At 44.2% G+C, this 22,686-nt stretch overlaps 2 protein-coding genes across 4 annotated transcripts; one reads left to right on the plus strand and one right to left on the minus strand.

The window, feature by feature from the left end:
- Positions 1–286: 286 nt before the first annotated feature.
- rpain (RPA interacting protein) lies at positions 287–2,585 on the minus strand. 3 transcript variants are annotated; one of them, XM_027010287.2, is made up of 7 exons: positions 2,427–2,585; positions 1,965–2,150; positions 1,801–1,873; positions 1,602–1,716; positions 1,457–1,520; positions 1,014–1,154; positions 287–756 (listed from the first exon to the last, which is right to left on the minus strand). In XM_027010287.2, the coding sequence occupies exons 1-7, from the start codon at positions 2,496–2,498 to the stop codon at positions 727–729; spliced, it is 681 nt and encodes a 226-aa protein (XP_026866088.2). In that variant the 5' UTR covers positions 2,499–2,585; the 3' UTR covers positions 287–726. The 3 variants fall into 3 exon arrangements, with proteins under 3 accessions (XP_026866088.2, XP_026866086.2, XP_035383249.1); XM_027010285.2 differs by having other exon boundaries at positions 1,014–1,107; positions 1,602–1,734; XM_035527356.1 differs by having other exon boundaries at positions 1,602–1,734.
- A 1,061-nt stretch (positions 2,586–3,646) lies between these two features.
- Positions 3,647–22,469, plus strand: LOC113577562 (carbohydrate-responsive element-binding protein). The gene is made up of 17 exons (XM_027010288.2): positions 3,647–4,023; positions 5,907–6,013; positions 6,363–6,445; positions 6,778–6,867; positions 7,051–7,083; positions 11,482–11,656; positions 12,280–12,360; positions 15,455–15,606; positions 15,958–16,645; positions 16,765–16,838; positions 16,926–17,148; positions 18,220–18,323; positions 18,409–18,528; positions 18,795–18,922; positions 19,998–20,121; positions 20,329–20,458; positions 21,430–22,469. Exons 1-17 carry the CDS (start codon positions 3,668–3,670, stop codon positions 21,552–21,554), a joined length of 2,793 nt encoding a protein of 930 aa, XP_026866089.2. The 5' UTR covers positions 3,647–3,667; the 3' UTR covers positions 21,555–22,469.
- Positions 22,470–22,686: the final 217 nt, after the last annotated feature.

Consider the following 22,686-nt stretch of genomic DNA (forward strand, 5'->3'; position numbering starts at 1 on the left):
CTTTTATTTTGAAAATTTAAGCACAGCATATAGTCTTTAATGTTGACACTTTTTGTGCAAGCCAGTCCTGGTTTACTGGGGCAGCTGTCCTGGACACAGATTAAAGTAATAGACTATATAAAACCATAGACAGTTACATTTTGTCCAAGGCTGGGCTTTGTGTGTGCGGAAGTGCTGGGAAATGCCCTGGACACGAATGTGAGCCCCCTAGTGCAGAAAATGGTTTCTCAAAAAAAAAAAGGTTTCTTCCTCATGACTAGGAAATATTTGTTAAAAGACCCTTGTATCCATCTGACAGTTTCAGTTGCAATTAAAAAAAAAAAAAAATTTCAAACAAGCCTATGTATGATTATTGTTCGAGACGCACTTAATATCTGCCCTTATGTTCAGCACCCAAAACTGTGGCCCATTGGCCTGTGATAGTCTGGTGAGCTAAACTTGATTAAACACAGCTCCCAGTTCCATTTTGATCTATGCTCACCTTAACAACCCAAACCTATGTATTACTAAAGGTCAATTATTACATGTCTAAGAATTGTACTGTATAGCAATTGGTACCATTGCCTATTGGCCATTTCTCAAGATTAGAACAACTAAACCTCTGTAGCAGCTTTTGTACATAAATACCATATTGTAGATTGAAGTGTTTAATGTTATAACTACTATAGCTTTATTTTACATAAAACATTCAGGGAAAAAAAATCCTCAATCTTGCACAAGGGGTAGTCATAGGATGATAGAGAGATAATCACACACCTGTAGATGAGAAATATCTGGTCAACAGGATTAATTTAATAGGTTTTCTCTCATGTATAAATGAACCCTAATCATTCATCATTGACATTTTATATTTTTATTAGCATCTGTATCAAACCTAAGACAGAGCTCAATTTCAATAACAATGATTGTAGAATCAAGTTGTGTCTTTCATATTACAAAAATGGATCACAGGAAAAATTAAGGCCCAAGCCAGCCACTCATGCCTCATAAATTAAGAAACTTTATGATATTACCTTGCAGCTTATCATAAGGTTTGGCGACCCATCCATGTTGGAGGCCACTGAGAATACGGGGTTCTGGAGACAGTCTTCCATGTGCTCTGTGACCCTAGTTTCAAGTAGACATTGTAGTAGCTCAGCTGTTATATTCCTACCCTGTGGAATCATTGACATTAATTCAGACATAGTGACTCTGGTACGCCAACTTACTTACCTAAGATAAAGTAAAACGGATTAATGTTACTCGTTTCAGTTCCTTCCTGTTCTACAACTGGGTTTACCTCAGACTAAGAATGTATATTAATGCGCTACCAAAGTAGTACCCAAACAAGCTGCTTGAAGTATTGAGAATTATTCAAAAGTAAAAGTGCTTTACTTTTGAATAATTCTCAATACTTCAAGCAGCTTGTTTGGGTGTCAAGCATGTACGGAGATGTGGAAACCTCCCTGGAACTCACCACTGTGTTGATGTAAATTCCACAGGGACATGAAGTAAAATGACTGTTCACTGTCAAATTATTCCTGTAATACATACAGTGCATTATAAGCAGAGGCTACGTTAAGGATCTGCTAGCTGCTGTTCAGGTTTTTGCTAGCACTTACCTTTGACACACAGGACATATCAGTTTTCCTTCTTCCTCCATTCCATCCACAATGGAACTGAAGTACTGTTCTTCATACTGCTGACTTTTGTGGTATTCCTCTATAATAGAAAGTTCTGAGGACAGGAGGTTAACTGAGGGGCGGAAAGTTATAAAAATAAACGTGTACAGACTGCTGACACCAGATAATTAACAATAACCTTGAGATACGAGTTCCTGGTGAATTTCCTCTAGAATGGCCAGTTCGTCATATTCGTGCACATCAGTGAACATCTGTGGATAAAAGAAAGGAATTTGTCCATCTTTCGACCATCTCCTCAACACAGTAAGCCGTTCGGGTATAGATAATTTGAAACCCACGTACATCACTGATGCCGTCTTTCACCCACAAAGAAGGCAGCCTCTGGCTGCTGGCCTGTAAGGCCTTCCACTCCATCTCCATCACCTCTTGGACAAGTACAGAGCTCTTCGAGTCATCCGCGCTGGCCCCCATCTGGCGATACTTTTCGAGCAACCGCGACCGACTGTTCTTCAGCCTTTCCACGCAACGCTTGGGAGAAATCAGCGAGCATCATTTGCTGCCTAGCTACTCACTAGAAAGCTTTTAAAATATGTTTGAAAATACAACAGTAGCTAGCTAATCGAAGGTACTACCACTTAAACGCTCAGCCATTTACTGACAGCCCATCACTTACTGCACTGCCCACTTAATGCGTGCCAGCTAACCCCACCAGCCGTACCTGGTCTGCTAACCTGCTAACCCAGCTAACCTACTTAGCTAACTGTGACATTAGCTGGATCATTTACACGCATACAGATGTCTTACCTTTCTGTACGTCTCTTTCCATGGTGGAGTCGTTCCCTTGTACAGAGACTTGTGCTTCTGAAACGCGTCCATGATTTAGAGTGTCAGACTTTGTGGATTACGCATCGCTGAGATTAAAAACAAACCACAGTTTCAATTCGTCTCCCTACCAATGAGCGACTTTTGAACCATTCAACACGGAAGTTATTCATGGGCAGCTGGGACATGTAGGACTCTTTCGGTTAATTCCGTTCGGACGGACAAGTGTAAACGTAGAAAGAACTCGTTATTTGACTAATAAGTCTACTATATTTTCTTTAAATAATAAAAAAGATGTCTAAATAATAATTACTTAAGTGATGACATAAAGTCTATAATATTTTCTTTAAATAATTAAAAGAGAATACGATAATGAGTACATAGGCACATAAGACACGACAGAAAAATAATAGCGTTTTCATGTCATTAAGCCATTTATTGTCAATAGGAACATAAGTCTAACATTCAAAAATGAAGGGCTAGGGCTCGTGGAAAGAATTCAGCCTAGACTCAGGGAGAAAACTACATACTATTATTGCAAAATTAACAACAAAAACAATATACTTTTATTATTATTATTAATAATAATAATAATAATAATTTATCATCATTATTATTAAAATAAAATATCATTATTATTATTATTATTATTAAAATAATAACAGCAATAATAACAATTCTTCTTCTTCTTCTTTTTCTTCTTCTTCTTTTTCTTCTTCTTCTTCTTCTTCTTCTTCTTCTTCTTCTTCTTCTTCTTCTTCTTCTTCTTCGTATTATTATTATTATTACTATATGACTATTTACCTACTACCATACCTACTAGCAAAATACTAAGTTAATACTAAGTAATACTCAAGAACAATACATCTGTTATAGTTTAACACATTTCATGGCTTAGTACAACTGATTGACATGGCGAGAGTTTTTTTCTACCATAATTCTGTGCAAATGTAGCATTTTGTATGGGTCTAGGGCCTTGCTTTTTAAAGGTCCCTTTAAGTATGCTTGGGTGTAAATAGAAAATCATTTGGAATCGGAGCAAAGAATTGTGACCTTTGACTTGGAGGCAGACGAACGAACGATAAGCAAACTCACGTTGTTGAGCGCGCGAGGTGTGGTCCTCTGACGAACTGTTGCGCGCTCCTAACTGCGCTGACCTCAGTGCAAACGATTTGGAATTCGGCAGCACGAGGGGTAGATAAACATTTTTTTTTTTTAAAGCAATGGCAAAGATAGAAAGGGTCTCTCCAAAGTTTCCCGAAGAGCCAAAGGCGGCCCGAATGGCAGATTCCGAATCCGAGTCCGATCCGGACGACGGCTCGGCGAATGCCGAGGCTACCTCGACATCAGAAATCTTCCGGCGCACGCAAGTCATCCACAGTGGGCACTTTATGGTGTCCTCACCCCACAGTGACACTGTCCCGCGCAGGCGGAGAAGCGGAGCAGCGGTGGATTATGACTTCGACACTGTCAACAGGCCGGGCTGTCAGACCTATAGGTTCGGTCCGTTCAGCTCCAGGCGCCTCAGCATAGACCCGACCCTCACGTGCCTGTTTGAGTGCATGACACTGGCGTACAGGTAGAGTGCAGCTCTCCTGAGACCTCTTTAACGTAGCAGAGTAACAGACTATATAGAATCTTCTACTGCCGATTTCGCAACATTTAAAAGAAAAATAAAATACAAGTCTCTAATTCTTTGGCCTTCGGTGGTTCCCATTTATGTATAAGTAGGGTACAACTCTGACATGACATTGCTTATTCCAGTTGTTTGCGATTCTTTTTCCAGTTTTCTATTTTTAATTCCTTTCATTTTATTATAAAAGTTATTTCTAATTCCTCTTCATTTCTTACATATATTAGGTGTTGAAGCTCTTGAATTTGTTAAAGCGCAGGTATCAATCACAAAGCAAATTTCCTCGGAGCGCGGTAGGAACTAACCGCGGAGTAGCGAACCGCTGCAGCTCGTGCTTTCGAAACAGCTGTGGAAAAATGCAACAGATGAATGGACTTTGGCAGGAGTTGGCAGCCGGACAGTCGGGTGAGAGTTACAGTGTAACCGAGGTTAGGATAAGATTCTCTCTTCGTTCCCGAGGCCCCTCACCAAAGACTCTTACGACATTGTTTGTTGCCTTTGCCGTGTCACCCCTGCCTCGCAAAGCCAAGCCACTGTCTGAGAGCGATTCCCAACTTTATGTCGTGTTCATGGAGTTCAGTGCAGGTCACAGCTGTGGAGCATTTTTTTTAATGCTAAGGCCGATTCCTTTAAAAAATAGACAGTCCGTCAAGAACACCTGAAAATAAGAGACAATCAGACTCCATGTTTGGTTCTGGGTTTATTACTGCTGTTGTTTCTGGGGGTTGACTGAGGTTGCCGCACCCACATTTAGGGTGTGCGCTGTCACTTATTATCAAGTTTGACTTCCAGAATTGCTTATGGCAGCAGTTCTGTCCTTGTCTTCCACCGAGACAGACAGCAACCTGCAACAACATTTGAGAATGTTGGCAAATGCCTTAATCAAGTGGGGTTTGTTGCAGCGTGGTCTGAGATAACCAACTACAAAGGTCTGGTAGCGAGTCGGTGCTGGATAAAACACGGCACCATATCAATTACCCAGTGTAGACATAGCCAAGGAAAACGACAGAAACTTCATTGTTGTCACTGCTGTGGTTTTATGCCCATTAAAAAGCAATAACATTTTTGATAGGCTAAGTGTTTCCCACTCTTGACATCTTAAATGTTTTCCGCCAAACACGCTGGATTGCTAGGACTCCATGTTTGCTCAGTTTTAGCTTTGTAGCTTTAATTCCTTCTGCCTGAGTACTCTGGGGGCTATTTGCCGACTACCTATTAGCCAGATGTGTCTTCTTGACTTCCCCCCTCACACCTTCTCAGCTGTCATTAGAGCCCTAGCAACCATACAGGTCCCTGGCAACCGATGGAGCCAGGGGCGGCCTCATTCCTTCCCATCATCGCCCTGGTGTCATTAGGCTGTTAAATGCACTGGAACAGTGGGGAAATGGCGCAGAGGCCTGAACCTCACGTGGCCAGACAAGGCCAAACGATTAAGGTGGCAAACGTGTGGTCTTCACCAGGGCCGCACCACGTGTCGTTAGTTAATTGCCTATTGCAGTACTGGATTTTATGATACAGATAGCGCAGAAAGCTGCAATATGCAAATTATCCCGCTATCAAATCCCAAAAATGTGATCAATCTCAGATGGTTTAGGATATGCTTGGATGTGCTTAGTTTTCTTTGCACTTGAAACCAACCACCACCTCACATCCATGGCATTTCCACAAACCAGTCTTTGATTTTCAGGGGCGAATAAGGTTAACTCAAAATGTGCACTGAACAGAAATGGAACCAGCTTGAACCGGTCCGACGGAAGACACTGAGCCAAAGTGAATGCCACGCGCCCAAGGCGGCTTGAGCTGAGTGGGCTGTGTGTGTCTCTCCACAGTGGGAAGATAGTGTCTCCCAAGTGGAAGTCCTTCAAAGGCCTGAGGCTGCTGTGGAGGGATAAGATCCGCCTGAATAACGCCATCTGGAGAGCCTGGTTCATTCAATGTGAGCTCCTCTAGTGTAAAACAACACTAAAGTACAAAGAAATACCAGACTTTTGATCTTGGTACAAAGAATGAAATGACTTAAGAATAGAAAAAAGTGAAAGAAAAATGTGGAAATGGAAGGCAGGCCTGGATGTGTCTTGGATAAAAGGCAATGACACTTTTCTTCTGTATATGTTATGTAGATCTTATATTCTGTAGAGTAATAAAGAATCTACTCTATACTGTACTGTTCGTCTAAGAAGAATCTTCTGTATTTGTGTGTACTCTGGGCATGTGACAGTGCTCTTAAAGTGCTTTAGAATGCCACACTAACGACAGAAGCAAAGCTAAACATTACACTGCTTTAGATGTGGAGAAAAGGAAAAATCCAGTCTGTGGGTTCATCACTCCACTGGAGGGGTCTGAGGCAGATGCTCATCGCAAGCCAGCGGTGAGTAGCACCGAACATCAGAAAGTACACAAACAATAATCATGCCAAAAAAAACCCTCAAACAAAAATCTGCACTGAGCTACATCTACCAGTTTGCCAGTGTCAGATACTGAACTCTAGCTGCTTTGAGCATTTTTGACATTCTTGAACCAAAAGCCCTGACGCCTAAAATATTGACGGTCTGCTCTAATCGGCTCCACTGAAGTTATGTGCACACCTTTCAATTTCTTTCCCGTGATAAGCTCTAGGCAGCATCTTGTAAGTTTGGATTGTGAAATTGTGTGTTTTATTCAAATTGTGCTTCGTATTTTGTGTTTGTTTTTGACTTCAAGGCAATCGTGTTGGAGGGAAACTACTGGAAGCGACAGATAGAAGTGGTGATAAAAGAATATCACAAATGGAGGATTTATTACAAGAAGAGGGTGAGTGGCCTGACGGGTGCCTTCTAGTGACACGTGGTGCAAAGATTATATCCATGTGCCAGACAGCAGTTAACATGCTTTTGGCATTAGGATGGCAAAGAATCATGTTTTAAAATTTATGCATATGTGAGGCTGAGTCAAGGGACTAAATTTAAAAATATTTTCTCTTTCTTTTTGGTTTAGAAACACAAGGACCTTATGTCTGTTCTTCAGAAGGTAAGAAATAAAGTAATGATAGCATCAGGTGCCTCCCATTCTCTTGCAGTGGTAATGGGTTAATTAAACTAAAAGCTGAAAATATAAGCATGGATGAGTCTCTCGTGGCTTTGTTTTGACAAGAAATCTTTAATTTTGTTAATATTTTTGAGATCATAGAATGCTGATTTAGTAATTGGTTTGACATGAACTTTGAAGTTGACATGCTTTGAATTGTAGCTCATGAACAAAGCCCTGGGGGACACCACAGGTCATAGACATCCATTCAGATGGGGGACTGCATAGGTCATAAACATCCATTCAGGTCATAGACATCCATTCAGATGGGGGACTGCATAGGTCATAAACATCCATTCAGATCATAGACATCCATTCAGATGGGGGACAATACAGGTCATAGAGATCCATTCAGATGGGGGACATCACACGTCATAGAGATCCATTCAGATGGGGGAGACCACAAGTCATAGACATCCATTCAGATGGGGGACACCACAGGTCATAGAGATCCATTCAGATGGGGGAGACCACAGGTCATAGAGATCCATTCAGATGCATATTTGTCTATTTCACCAGAGTTGTTCCTGCCATGGAAATATGACCCAAACTAGTTTAAAACGGTTCCTGAGAGTCTGCCTTCATTCTTAATCTATTTCAGAGTATTTTATGATTGATGGTGTCAAAGCCAGTACAGAGGCCATATAGTTGAAGAACAGATATTTTGATCCAGAATCTGTATTTTTATACAGATGTCATTAAGAACTTTCATAAAGGTCATCTCAGTGCTGTGGTTGGACCAGAGCCCTGACTGAAGGTTGTCAAAATAGCTCTTTAATAATATAAATGAGTCAGTTATTTGAAGACCACTTTCTTGATGATTTTTTCAATGAAAGGTAGATTTGAAATGAGTCTGGAATTATTTAAAGCAGTTGGATCTAAGGTTTTTGTTAAATGAGGGGTTTAACAACTGGAGGTTTTAATGCACTTGGAACAGAGCCTGACATGAGTGAAACATTTACTATGTGCAATATCTCTGTTGTTATAGAAAATGTTTGAAAATTTTGATGTCAGAGTGCCAAGACTGTAGGTAAATGATTTCAGGTTCCTTAGTGCTTTAAATAACTTTTTTTAATGAATAACAATGATCTGGGACATTTTGACCATATTATCTCTATGTGCTGTAGTGATATTGAGGAGGCAAATTTTAAATCTTTCAAAATGTATCAAACTAATTTTCTCTGAAGCAAAGTGGAGTTTCAGCTCTTGTGTTCTAGCACCTTCACCTTTCCATGAGCACACTGTACACCTTTTTGCTTCCTTGGAGCCTCATTTACTAAATCCTAAATACTAAATTGCACATACAGAGCAGAAAGAATAACAGAACCATTGAAGAAAAAACACTGAAAAAAGAGCTACTGAGGCTGTTCAAACTATTTTAACAATATACACTCACCTGTCACTATTAGAAACAGCTTGTACCAACACACACCTGTCACTATTAGAAACACCTTGACCCTACACTCACCTGTCACTATTAGAAACACCTTGTAATTACACTCATCTGTCACTAATAGAAACACCTTGTAATTACACTCATCTGCCCCTATTAGAAACACCTTGTACCTACATTCATCTGCCCCTATTAGAAACACCTTGTACCAACACTCACCTACACTCAAGCTTAACAGGGACATGTCAGTATCACTGTTGGTTTCACGTTGGCCTGCCACACCAAAAATAACCAGTTAACAGTGGTCCTATGTTCAGAGACCAGTCCCTGCTTGAAGGACTAAAGGATGGCTAACATAGACTGGGCAACAGACTGGGCAACAGAGGCTGGGCGACTGACACGGGGCAACAGAGGCTGGGCAACAGAGACTGGGTGACATACGCTAGGCCTTAGAGACAGGGCAACAGAGGCTGGGCGACTGACACGGGGCAACAGAGGCTGGGCAACAGAGACTGGGTGACATACGCTAGTCCTTAGAGACTGGGCAACAGAGGCTGGGCGATTGACACGGGGCAACAGAAGCTGGGCAACAGAGGCTGTACTTTGTAATAAAATGTTTGTTCAGAGGTTCTAATGAAGGGCCTGTTGTGGGACCTTAAGGGTCCAGCAGGGCCCTTGGGGTAATTCAGCCCCTTTTATAATGAAAGTGCCTCTATTTTCCCCTCTCTCTCTCTTCCTGTCCCTCACTCAGTTGTGTTATTACCCGTACAGTGTTTTGTTTGCTTTAGTAGGTTCGTATTTGCAGCGGTCTCTCGGTTAGCTATTAATAGCCCAGACTTTGCCTCACTCAGCAGGCCGGAGAAATGTGGCGTGTGATCTTTCCCTGGTCAGGGTTGGGGGTTGGGTGGGGTGGGGGGGGGGACGCTAAAAGCCGCAAACGTAAACACGAACTTCCACTTGCGTCACGGCAGCTCATGCCGGGCGAGAAAATGAGTGGTTGATTGCCTTCGGTGACAAAAGGGCCCAATCTCGCCCTGTGCTCCGCCCGGGTCCTGGCGAGCCGTGTATTCAGCTTTAATGCCGTCTGATCAGGGATGACCCACTTGTGCATGATGAGAACCTCTGCCCTTTTGATGTTTTTTCTTGTCCATCTGTGTGGATATCAACTTGATAGTCTGACAGTGGGAAAACACTAACAAGCTACAAGAGTGTGTACAGAGCATGCGTGCGTGTGTGTGTGTGTGTGTGTTTGGAGTTACAGGGAAAGCTCTTGCCTGGTTACGCACGTGGAGGTGCTAATGATGTTTCACCTCACGTGAATCCTTCCAGTCTTGTGTTTTGTTTTGTTTTCTGTCTTTTTTTGTTTTTGGGGTGTGTTTTTGCTTTTTTCATTTTTCAGTGATGAGATGTTTGCTACCAGGTTTAGCTCCTGCCAAATGTTGCTTTAAGTTATTTGTTGTAATAGGAGGGACTAGAAACTAGTGCTAACTAGTCTCTAGTGCTAACCCTAAAACCATAAGATGTATTTTGCAGCAAAGATAATCATGCTTGTATTGTCCATATCAGAAGTTTGAGTTAAAAAGGCTTATAAAAGGTTATAAAATGTATTGGAAGCAAAATCCCACTGGTGGTTCAGTTCTTAATCTCTGTGTTGTAGTGGCTCTGGCATGGAGTTGTTGGTCCGCCAGTAGGGGGAGTCGAGGCCCTCTGTCCACACGTGAGTGTGACGGTCAGAACTGGGTCACCAACAAAAGGGCCCGACCGCCTCGGTCGCTGTGGCGACTTGGCGGTGCCCATGGAGGCCAATCAGAAACGTAATGGCCTCAGCCAGGGGGGTTTCTGTCTCTCACACGACCCCGTTAGCACCTTGCGAGTGCGTACACGCATACGCACGCACACGCGTGCCCCCCCCCCCCCCCCCCCCCCCAACCTAATTTCAGCCCGGCCCGAAAACACACGTACTAAGGCCCATGCTATAATTCGCCTCCTTTTGTGTGTGTCGGAGAAAGCAGTGGAGAGGGTGTTTTCAGGACGTAATCGCCAAAGGGAACTTCCGGCTGGCTTCGGGCACCCCTATAAATATGGGCACAGTGATGGGCTTGGGGCTGTGTGGGTAACGGACAGAGGAAGAAGCAGCACTTAACAGAATCTGAACGGAGATGAGATGCAGTAGGTTTTACTCAGGCAGGAACTGGGCGAAGCAGTCTGTGCTGGGCTGTAAGTAGAAGGTCATACTTACTTGTGTGTGTGTATTTCTGTGTGTCTGTGTGGGTGTGTGTGTGTGTGTGTATTATCTAGTTCATGTAGTGTCTAATTTGCGATTGGAAGTTAGGGGACAAATAAAATAAATCTCATAAAAGGGCTTTTTTTTGTAGTGTCTTCGTAACTATAATTCCTCATTTTTAATTTCATGCGGTGTGGTTCATGTCTCAGCATTCATGCATTTAGTGCTTTGCATTGTGGGCAGTATGCTAACTCTATCCCCACGTGCACCGCATTGCATTATAGCGCTGTCAGCACTGTAACAGTGAGCTGTGTTCCTGATGTGCGGGTCCCGCCCATCATCCTGCGTTGTTCATCAGCGGGGCCTGGACATCAGCAATTGTAACGCAGGCAGTACTAGTGGACCAAAGGCATTCCAGAGATTTAAAAGTGATCGGTGTGTCTAGAGGAGACCATTAGGCTCCTGACTCCAGTAATAAATGTCTAATTGATTTGGGTGGTGCTCATTGATGGGGGAAAATAGGTCATCCCTTCTCAATAAGAGCAGTGCTAACTGGATCCTGACTTCTATAAACTGGGCTGATTTTTGCACTGTTAAGCATTGCTTTACCTTGGAGCTTGTCAAAGCCTACTTTAATGACTCCACTGCACATATTGTCATTGCTGTCAGCGCACGTGTGTTCCTCATATAAGCTGGTAGATGATTGGTTGATTGCCATCCTCAGACACCCATCTGCAGGACGGAGCTGGAGAAATGGTCCAATCAGATGTATCCAGAGGGGAACACGACTCCAGATGAGGTGCATATGTTTGACTTAGACTGCTTCCTATCGGATATCTCGGATACACTTTTCACCATGACCCAAAAGCCCTTCCCCTGGACTGACGACCGCCACAACTGTGAGTACTGAACAAGCTGCTCTCTGATCAGTTTAGTAAAAGGTGCAGTGTAAATGGTGGTATATGGTGACTATCAAGTGGCTGATATGAGATCAGTGTCTCACATTCTCCCTATATGACTGAGAAGTTCTTTTTCAATGGCTGTGGTGCCATGTGCAGTCTAACCCATGCCAGCTTTGCATTGAATCCAATCAGACGTCAATGTCATTTTTTATAATACCACTGAAAGATGAGTGTAACACGCTGACATAGCAAAACATGCCGTCGAAGAAATTTAGAAGTTATTGAAGTTACGTAGATTGGGTTCCCCAAAACTCTACCTCTACAAGGGTTTGACATGCATAAACGTAAAACCTTCAGCATGCTCTAATTTTCTTTGGTGGCATTTTCAGAGTACTGTGTGTGACACCCTTTCCTATAACGTGGTCATGTGAATTGTAAAATTTATTCAGGAAGACACCGCCTACCCTAAACAGGGAACTCTGAATGAATGAACGCACTCATGCAAGCACACACACACACACACACACACACACACACACACACACACACACACACACACACACACGCACACACTCACAAAACCACCTCCCTGGTGTGATAAATGTCTCTTGCTCCATCAGCCTACACCAGTAATGCTGATATGATCCAACCCGGGCTGACTCCTCTTCAGCCCAACCTGGATGACCTCATGGACATTCCCGGTAAGTCTTCTACGGCACATACTCAGCCAGAATCATGTTGGCCAGCTTGTTTTGACCTTGCGGTGTGTTCAATGACCTGCTAACCTGCCTGGCTCCTCAAGTGCTCTGCAAAATGAACGAGCTTTGTGGAAGAGTGTAGTAAGCATCACTTTGACCACAATTTCTCATGGCAAAGATTATTTTTATACTACGATGCTGACGGGGGGACCTGAGCTCGGAGGTGAATAGTTTTCGTGGTTCTTTTTGTTGTTTCCTTTTTTTGTTTTTTTTTTACAGGGAACCAGGTCCATGTTTGCATGCAAATTCCACACCTTCTACCCAGCTTTCTACCAAACCATTCCCTTTGTCCTTGATCAGTTTGACGGAAATAAGCTACAGGCACATAATTGCATCTAATTCTCGAGTCCGTTCCAGCCGTTCCATGTATGGAACAATTGCTCATGACCTTCACTTTCTTGAGCTAGTGTGTAGGAGTGTGTATCTGCCAGCAGTAGTGTGGAAACTGCAGGAAACACAGGAGTGTAACCAGTTGTCTTTTTGCTTTCTAGTGCATTTGCTAAGATGCTCCCAACTGAAAATAACAGGAACGCGATGGAGCATTGCAGACTGCTATGGTTTAAATATTCTTACCACCGGCTTACCTGTTCTGCAGCGTCTGGTTATATGTTACTGCCTAAAGAAGAAAGAGGGTGTAATAAACTTTATTTTAGAAACAGAAAAATATTCTCTAAATCTCCAGTAATCATCTAAGATGATTAAATATTGATTCTTGAGGGCTTTAGTTTTGCTGTGATCTGTTTTGTAACAGTGTGCGTGTGTTTGTGTGTGGAATAGTTTCTATAGTTGCAATCTTGAATTTAAGGAAGTGCACAAGTTCATGTGCTACTGTAGGGACACATGCTCATCAGAAAATCTACTGGGTGCGTGAGCGTCCATTTACCATGTGGGCATCTTGAAATCAATGACCTTTCGATCTTGGTTGGTGTATTATATATTTTTGCCATTCCCCTTTCGTATATTTTAGGGTCATCGTCTTTGCCCTGCAGCCTACTCTGCTTGTGAAAGGTCACAGAGAGGGTTAGGTCAGAGGTCAGCTGGAATGAAAATGTGGAAGTTCGAAGGGGATGTGGTGAACCACAAATGGCTATCCAAAAGATGCAGCCATGGAAAGGAGGGAGGGGGACGGGCTATGGGGAGGGGCTATGAGGAGGGGCTAGGGGAGGGGCTATGGGGAGGGCCTATGGGGAGGGGCTAAGGGAGGGGCTATGGGGAGGGGCTATGGGGAGGGGCTATGGGGAGGGGTAGCTTCCGTTCTCTCCCTGCTCGTAATTATGCAGGAAGAGCCCGTAAGTGACTTAAATCCATTGGACACCAAGAAAACCAGAAGACAATTTTTCCACTGGGGGCTTGGACTCGGCCATTTGTTCTGTGACAACAACTGTTTATAAAAATTTTGTCAAACATTTTGAAGAAATTCTCTCTTCTCTCTCTCTTCTCTCCCACACCCCCCGGTCTATATCTCTCTCGTCGTTGTGGAATCAGGTGCTCCATTAAGTGTCCTCATTTTACAGAGTGAATCGAGGGAATTATCTTCTGGCTCTACAGTGGGCACACTGCTAGCCCTCCGAGTTGAACTTGAAAGCACTAGAAGACTCTCTCAGTCTGCCACAGACCTGTGTTCTACAGTAGTTTCAAAGGGATAAGTGCGTGTGCAGAGAGGCGCAAATGTCTGAGACTACGGGCACTGCCTTTCAAATTGTCATGTAATCCCAATTTGTGATGTTTTCTTAACTGAACCATTAATTTCTAACAAGCAATTACCCGTGATTTGTATCTTTACTAGCATTAGTACTGCTTTACACTTGGGAGAGAAAATGTCTCCTCGGTAATGTTGCACTGCTAGAAGTTATATTGAAGCGTGATGTTGCTGAAGCAGCTGCCTTCCCTTGGTGACTGAGTAGCTCTCAGTCTCAACATGAAATGCTAGATGCTCGTATCGGTCGCCAGACCTGTGAGCGGCGCACCTCCTCTGAGGGAAGAAAATCCGGCGGGGCGCGGTGTACGCAGTGCTGGCGAGAGCGCACGCCCTGCATGCCGGCTGAGCTTTATGTGCCGTCACACATCATTCCATAACCCCCGAGAACTCTCGCTCCAAACGGCAACGAAAGATCCGGAAATGGGCACAGGTCAAGCATTTCATTAAGAACCAAATCGTCATGTTAAACAACATTACAAATTGTATAAATAATATATAAATACTATATTATTAAAATATTATTACAAATATTATTACAAATAATATTACAAATAATAATGAAAAGATTTGTGGGGACTGTTGAAAAGGTTTATCAACTAAACAATTAACATGTCACAAAAATATGAACGTGACATGACTCCTAAATGGATTTAAGTCCAAAAAAGAGGGTCAAATGATGAATTTGGATGAATTTGGACTTGTAGTACCAGAACCTGACTTACAGTTATTAACTTGGGTGTAGCCAAGATTGGAAGACTGAACGGGCCGGAAAACGCTCCGGTTTCTCTTTCAGTGTCTCTTCAACGCTTTCTAGATATCAGAAAAGCAGCGATGCTGCAGCACGAGCTTGAACGCTTCACTGTGTCCACAAAGGAGACACAGAACATGGCGCATCGCTCATAGCATGCGTGCTTTGGGGCCTTAGCTCATGCTCTTTGGCTTTGATCTTCAACTGTGTGTGATACAAGTGTGACGTGAGCAGCATACGAGCATGATGTGAGTACCATACGTGTATGACGTGAGTATGATACAGGTGTGACGTGAGTACCATACGAGTACGGCGTGAGTACATCGATAGGAGTATGACATGAGTACGGTACGAGCATGACGTGAGTACCATACGAGTACGGCGTGAGTACTTCGATAGGAGTATGATGTGAGTGCGGTACGAGTATGACGTGAGTACGATACATGTATGACGTGAGTATGATACAGGTGTGATACGGGTGTGACACAAATGTGACGTAAATGATCCGCATACGCAGTATGAGCTTCAGGCTGCCGTTCAGGTACAAAAGGGGCGGGGCAAGTCTAACGTCGGGCCCTGTGCTGTTGCAGACATCTTCACGAGCTACCGCGGTCAACCCCTGGAGTCAAGTGCCTACACCGACTACGGGTTCTTCGATGGCCCACCCAGCGCACCGTTCGCCACTACGCTGCCAGCCGCGGCCGGCACATCCCCCGTGCGCGCGGGATCCCAGCTCACACAGGTCGGACATGCCCACCCCTGCACGACAGGCCCGGGTCTGAAAATATTCACCCTGAAATATGCTCTGCTCAAGAGCACTACGCTAAGAAGAGACAGCTCTCTAAAACCTAAAAAAATATAGAGTACTTCAAAGCATGAACACTGACTCCAAAACTCAATGATGGATCAAAAGTAAAGAGGACAGGGATAGGGTTATAGAAAGACTCCCTAGCTAGAATGAAGCATAAATGTACATGTACATTGAATTACGGTACAAGTATTGTGACTCTGCAATAGTCATGCATGTAATGATATATTTATGATGTTAATACAATAATAAAAGTGTCTGTAATTTGTAATGTTTTTTCTTCAGTCCAGTCTAGCAGCCGAGAGTTTGCCCCAGCCTTCTGCAGTCACGTTACCAAGTCCTGGCTATCTACGCCCACCGTTGACCTCTGACATGACCTTTGATACCACCAGCATGGCCTCTGAGCCCAAGTTCAAGGGTCACTCCGAGTATAGCCCGCAAGGCGAGGTCACTCGCTCTCTCACCGTCCCTCCTGGCATGGACTCGTATGGGCAACAGCAGTCTTATGGTGGCCCTGCTGCTGCCATGGCAACCTCGCCCATGGCCTCCACTTCCATAGCACAGGAGAACCCTTACCTGTACCCGACAACTTGTCTCAAGTACAGACCTCCATCAACCGGCCAATCAGGAAACAGCAATGCACCAACAGCTACTGTCATCACCCACACCGGATCTGCCACAAATGTCCTATCGGGAGACCCTCAGCTGAGCCATAACTACCCCAGCCTTCCAGAAATGTTGCCAGTCCCCCTGGGATACCAGCCAGTAACCATGGCCCCACCTCCTCCAGTCCTGCCTTCACCTGGACATTCCTACTGCTTCTCTGTGCCACAGCAGGTGGGCGTGGCCACGGGCAGAGGGAAGCACAAACAGAAGAGCGGAGGGGTGCGAGTGTTTCCCGTGTTGGCATCTTCAGCTCCGCCCATGCAGACCAGCTGCCTAGCCAAGCTCCTGTCCTCCAGCACTAAAGACCGTATGTCTTCAAGATCATATTTTTGACATTACTTTATTCCTATTATTATTATCACTGTTATTTTATTGCCTTTTATTCATAATGTAATAATATTACTATTTATTCTCAATTTTGCTTAGGAAAACCTACTTTGGGTTATGACGCTCCCTTCGTCAGGTCGAAGGGCCACAGAGCAGCTTCTCCTGTTGTAGCAGTATGTATATTACTGCACTGAAACAACTAAAATGATACCGTAAACAGACAAATTTTTTAAAAAACGGGTGCTCCTTTGTCTGATCAGCAGTCTACCAGCGGCATGTCAGCAGGTCAGGAAGGCTCTCAGGCATCCCAGCATGCCCCGTGGCCCCCTGTGGAGATGCTGCAGGGCCCCACGCAGATGGCCGCCGCCTCCCGCGGCTCTGTCGTCTCCTCCCTCCTCACCCAGGGGCCTCCACTGCTCGTCCCCAAAACAGAGAAGCTCTCGCCCGTCCAAATCCACGCCCCGGAGAGGACGAGCCTGACAGGTACGGCCACACAGGCCGCCGACGTGGTTTCGTTATTCCGTTGTCAGTTCCATGCTCTTATATAAGGTACTCCGGGTCTAAACGCTTTTGGTCCATGAGTGGAATGAATGCGGTCGCACCCTGTGGTAATCAAAAAACTTCTACATTCGGTTTCTTTTGTCCTGTGTTCATTTTTCTCTCCCAAATATCACCGCATCAGTTGAATTATGAGACTGTTAAACGTAAGGCGTTTGCACTTGGAGGTTTTCTTATGTCTTTCATTTCTGCTTTTTCACACTTCAGCTTTGTCAGGACAGCTTCTGTTTAGCTTGCAGCTCTCAGTTAGCTGGGGAAAGTTAGTTCTCTGAAGCTATTTATAGGTAATATGAAATACTATATCTAACCAACTTTCTTCATCTGATGCTCACTGACACACGCTGTACGTATCCCTTCCATTCTTCCATTCTTGCTCTCAGAAGCCCTGTAAGCAGACTTGCATTCAAACTACGTGACTACATGGGACTTGCTAAATGTAACCAGACTGAATGTGGGTTTCACCCCTTTTAATAGACTGCCCCTCTGGAGATCCAGAACTGACAAACCACAGAGGGAAACGTGGATCCCTATAGCCTGCCTCAAATAACGTCCTTTTCATGTGTAGTAGCTTTAGCTGATATGTAGCAACATTAGCATTTTGACTACTTAACAATTTTGCGATACAGATGGTCCACTGACATTTGGGGGGAAAAAGTACATAGTACAAAAAGTACTGGATTTAAATATTTTTATTTATCACAGGGTGTGATATAGAAGAGTTTTGAAAAAAAAAATTCCATAGAGAAAAAATCTTTAGACATGGAGTTCCTAATATAAGCAGGACGCTTACTGGATGGAGTGCAACTTCAGTGGTCTATGTCTTAATACATATATTGTGTCGGTTTATTGAGTGTCAGGCACCAAACTATCTTGACAATTCTACACACCACTTTCAGTCCTGAGTATGGAGCAGCCTTTGTGATTGGACTTTGGTAGTCATGGTTTCATCTCGTCCATTTGGGCCCTGAGTAGTTACTCCTTTGACTGTGCTATCAGTGAGCTTTTCAGGAAACTTCGGCCCAACATCCCCAACCGTTACCCCGGAGACCTCTGAGTCATCACACTCCTTACCCGGAGTAGCCAAGTCAGAACCCAACAGGGTAACCAACCCCGCCCCCCCGCCACACACACATGTGCACACACTAAAGGTGACAAGAACATATCTCATGCTGATTCTGTCTACAGACAGACTCACGGCGGATCACGCACATATCTGCGGAGCAGAAGAGGAGGTTTAACATCAAACTGGGGTTCGACACCTTACATGGCCTGGTGACTGCACTGAGCTCTCAGCCCAGTGTTAAGGTACCGGGAATACACACTCCAATATCTAGATCTGTAATTCTGCTTTTCTGTAATAACAAGCAACCGATAGACAATAGAAAATCTCTTGCTGAAATCTGAATTCTGCCTTTTGGTCCACTGGCAGAAACTGTTGAAGGATGAGTTGGAGTCCTAATTTATGTAAGCTCCTGTTAATTCCCATGCATTAGGTAGATTTTTGTGACAGCTCTCTCGCTCTCTCTCTCTCGCTCTCTCTCTCTCTCTCTCTCTCTCTCTCTCTCTCTCAGATCAGCAAGGCCACCACTCTGCAGAAGACGGCGGAGTATATCAGCAAGATGCAGCAGGAGAGGATGCAGCTCCACGAGGAGGCGCAAAGGCTCCGAGACGAGATCCTGGCGCTCAACACTGCCATCAAGTGCGAAAGCCCCGCCCACAACATTTACCAGCAATACTGTTATCCAGGATTTTTTTTTTTTTTTTTGCTGTATATCTGCTTGCGAGACATTTTTAATCAGTGTGAAAAGAGACAAGCTAATAACAAGCTGCCTAAAAGGAGACAAGCGCCAACTGCATTCATTGCTAGACACATTAGCTGATATAACAGACACATCTAGGAAACATAACAGAAAAAAAGCACAGCACTTACCTAGTAATAAATATGTTCTAAGAAATATTATAAGAAATATGCCGTATAGAGCAAGAGAGAGTACTGCCTGGATTAAGCAGTCAGTTATGAAACGGTGTTTTCACATGTCGTGACTTTAACGGTGCCAGCAGGGCTGGGCATGTCCTCAGTCACCAGAGAGGCCATTACGGATCTGCGGTGTCAGGGTGTGTTTGGCAGCATAGTGGGTAAAATCCATATGGAACTGGTGACATAACTGGTGTGCATAAAAATGCCAGGGTATGGCATCCGGGACGCCATTATGGATCTGATGGTTTTTGTGAGTGACTCGCTGCGCAGGGAAAATGGGGAAGTATAGGAAGAGACAAGCAACGGTTTGGGGGGGGCGGGTTGTTCAGCGTCTGCTGTGGGTGCATAAAGCCCATAAGAAACTGTTGACACTGAGCGGACGTTAATGGTGTCAGTGTGTACAGCCTTAAACATGAGAGAAGCCAATCCAGGTAGTGGCCTGTGGCTTAAACGTGAGCTTGGAGGGGGAAGGGATGGGACACCAGATCTCACTATTGAGCCTTCTGGAGGTGTCGTGGGTTTAATTCAGAAACGCCAGCGAAGGCAGGTGCCTGCCTGCTGACCCCTGTGAAGCGCTTGCGAGGACGTGGGTTGTTAGACATTATTATGGGTGGTATGAATGGATTGGGCGATATGTGGAACACTAATAGATTGGCGCAGAATATCTGACATCCTGCGTATAAGCACTATTGTCACATTTCTGTACACACAAGACCCAAAAACGGCAATCTGTGTGTGCGTGCGTGTGTGCATGTGTGTGTGTGTGTGTGTGCACGCGTGTGTGTCCTGTGTGCAGTGTGTGTCAGCAGCAGCTCCCTGCCACGGGTGTGCCCATCACCCGTCAGCGTTTCGATCACATGAGGGAGAAGTTCCGAGAATACGTCAGGGCTCAGACGCTGCAGAACTGGAAGTTCTGGATCGTATCCTGCACAGTGCCCCCCTGCACAAAGCACCCCCCCACCCCCAACCCCCACCCCCACCCCCTGGAGCCGTGCGCATGTCCGTGTGTGCACATGCATGTGCACGAGAGCGGCTAACTGCCAATATGTCTTCGCTGTTATAAGAGGCTCTTGGTGAAATTATGGGCTACATTCTATATTTGGCATTTCCTAAACCGCAGGCCCCAGTTCAGCGTGATCATGGAGCCTCTGTTTGAGTCCTACAATGGCATGGTGTCCACAGCAAGTATGGAAGACATGTGTCGCACCACCATCAACTGGCTGGACCAGCACTGCTCCCTGCCCGCCCTCCGACCCAGTGAGACCCCCGCCCCCAAAAATGTCATTAATAAAAACATTAATAGCGATGAAACTGTTGAAGAATACAGAGAAAGGAAAATTCAAATGACGAATTCCAAGTCACATTATGGACGTAACTACATTAAGACACGAAGCTGCCGCAGAGTGCTCTATCTGAACGATGCATCAGTAAATAAATAACTCACGTACCCACGTGAACAGCATTTTTACTATGTGAATGATATGAGACTGTCTAATGAGAAGCTAGTGCTATTACTGGGGCTGTGCTATTGATGCATCTGCCCACTGCCCCTATAGCTGTAGCACTCTTGCACACGCGAGCCAGCCAAATAAGAACTGTGCTCTTCTTCAAACATCATTTTCATCTCCTTTGTTTCAGTGAGCTCAGCAAATGCAGGAACATTGCCTCCTCTGAATTTAATAAATTATCTTAGAGACATCTGTGTCCTTAGCAAAGGTCAAAGAGCATTTTATCTGTTTTACAGTGACCAAGTAACATAGCCTTGATTTTCCGGGGCTAATTTGTTCTCTGTCTCTATGGCTAGTGGTCCCTGTGGACACTTAGTCTTGAATTGGACAGGATTTGCTGCTAAGAGAGAAAACATTTGGACACAATGTTTAATTTTGGCAACAAATTACTTTATTATGCTGGTTGGTCATATTCAAATGTGTCACACAAGAATTAATATTTGCTTTATCATTTGGGGTGTTGGAGTTTATCCAGCAGATGTCTTAATGGCTTAAAGTGTGTTAAATGACTCCTGCTGAGTGAGCTCGAAGACCGTAGGCATCGGGTCTCACTCTTTCTTTTCCTCATTTTCTTGCTGCCCCACCCACTAATTTCACCATCTGTTTCCTTGTTTCTCTATCTCTCTCTCTCTCTCTCTCTCTCTCTCTCTCTCTCTCTCTCTCTCTCTCTCTCTCTCTCTCTCTCTCTCTCTCTCCCTTTCTCCCTCTCGCTCATTTCAGCTGTTCTAAGCTCACTCCGATTTCTCAGTACCTCCACGTCCATCCTGACGGACCCCAGTCTGGTTCCCGAGCAGGCTACTCAGGCTGTCACTCAGGGCCGTCCCTCCCATGGCTACAACCAATGACGGTGCTCTCCCTCTCAAGTCTGCAACCAATCACATTGCCCCTCACAAAGCTAAAGCCAATAACAACATTCATTCCCACAGCAGTAACTAATAACAATATTGTCTCTGACCACATCCAAAGACATCCAAAGTACTTCACTTAAAATGAACGCCCTCCCTCACAGCTACATCACCGTTTATAACTGCACAAAACAACAACAACAACAACACACGAATGTTAATGTGGAACACCTCAAGAGTATCCTTGGTGCTTACGACCACCACCTAATGTTCTCATGCCACCTACGCTTGCTGCCTTGCTGTCAGTGGTTCATGCAGCCATTTGTGACACTTTGACACTATGTGGTAAAGTGAAAAACCAGAAAACGGCAGTTCTACCTGCTAGCTGCATTGTGCCTCACTGACAGTTCAAACAGATAAATAGCATTGGTCTTTTTTGTCTGTTTTCTGTATTTAAATTCTGTATCAGATGAACGTTAATTATGGGCCATGTTTCTCAGACAGGGCATAGCGCAATAGAAAGAATGGTAGTTCCTCTACCACTTTGTTCTGATCTTTGTCATGACCGTTTTCTGAAGCTCGGTCCAAAAACAGTAGCGTTTAGATTAAAATAATTAAAGTTACTTTAAATTTTGGTCCACCTAGATGCATTATTATCCTGGTCGCACAGTAATCCCCTATGGCCTCATGTGCCTGCCGATTTAAACTGCTAGCCGACTTTTGTCATATTTTCGTTTTGCTGTTCAAGAAACGCTCGATGGCTCTTTTAGGAGAGACCGAAGTTCTGTGCCTTGTTCTCATGTTTGTTACACAAGTTATGAAAATGCACTGTTGCAGTTTTGTTTGAACAAGTGTTTAAATTCTCAGGTTAATACTGTTGTGCAAAATTGCAGTTTTGGAGATTACTGCTAAAAATAAAACGCGTCCTGCCCTTGTTGGATTTTATGATACTTTATGGATTTCGTGCAAGTCTTCTTCTTATTGATACGGGGGCTATATACAATATTTTTGCATTATAATCCTTTTGCGTGTCTACTACTTTTGCTTACTTGAGGAGGCAAAATGTTTTTCGTCGGCGACAGACCACAAACCTCATTTATCTATGCCAATAGCCGGTTGTTTATGACGTCCC

This window comes from Electrophorus electricus, chromosome 6 (genome assembly GCF_013358815.1).
Source record: "Electrophorus electricus isolate fEleEle1 chromosome 6, fEleEle1.pri, whole genome shotgun sequence".
In the NCBI taxonomy this organism is placed as follows: domain Eukaryota; kingdom Metazoa; phylum Chordata; class Actinopteri; order Gymnotiformes; family Gymnotidae; genus Electrophorus; species Electrophorus electricus.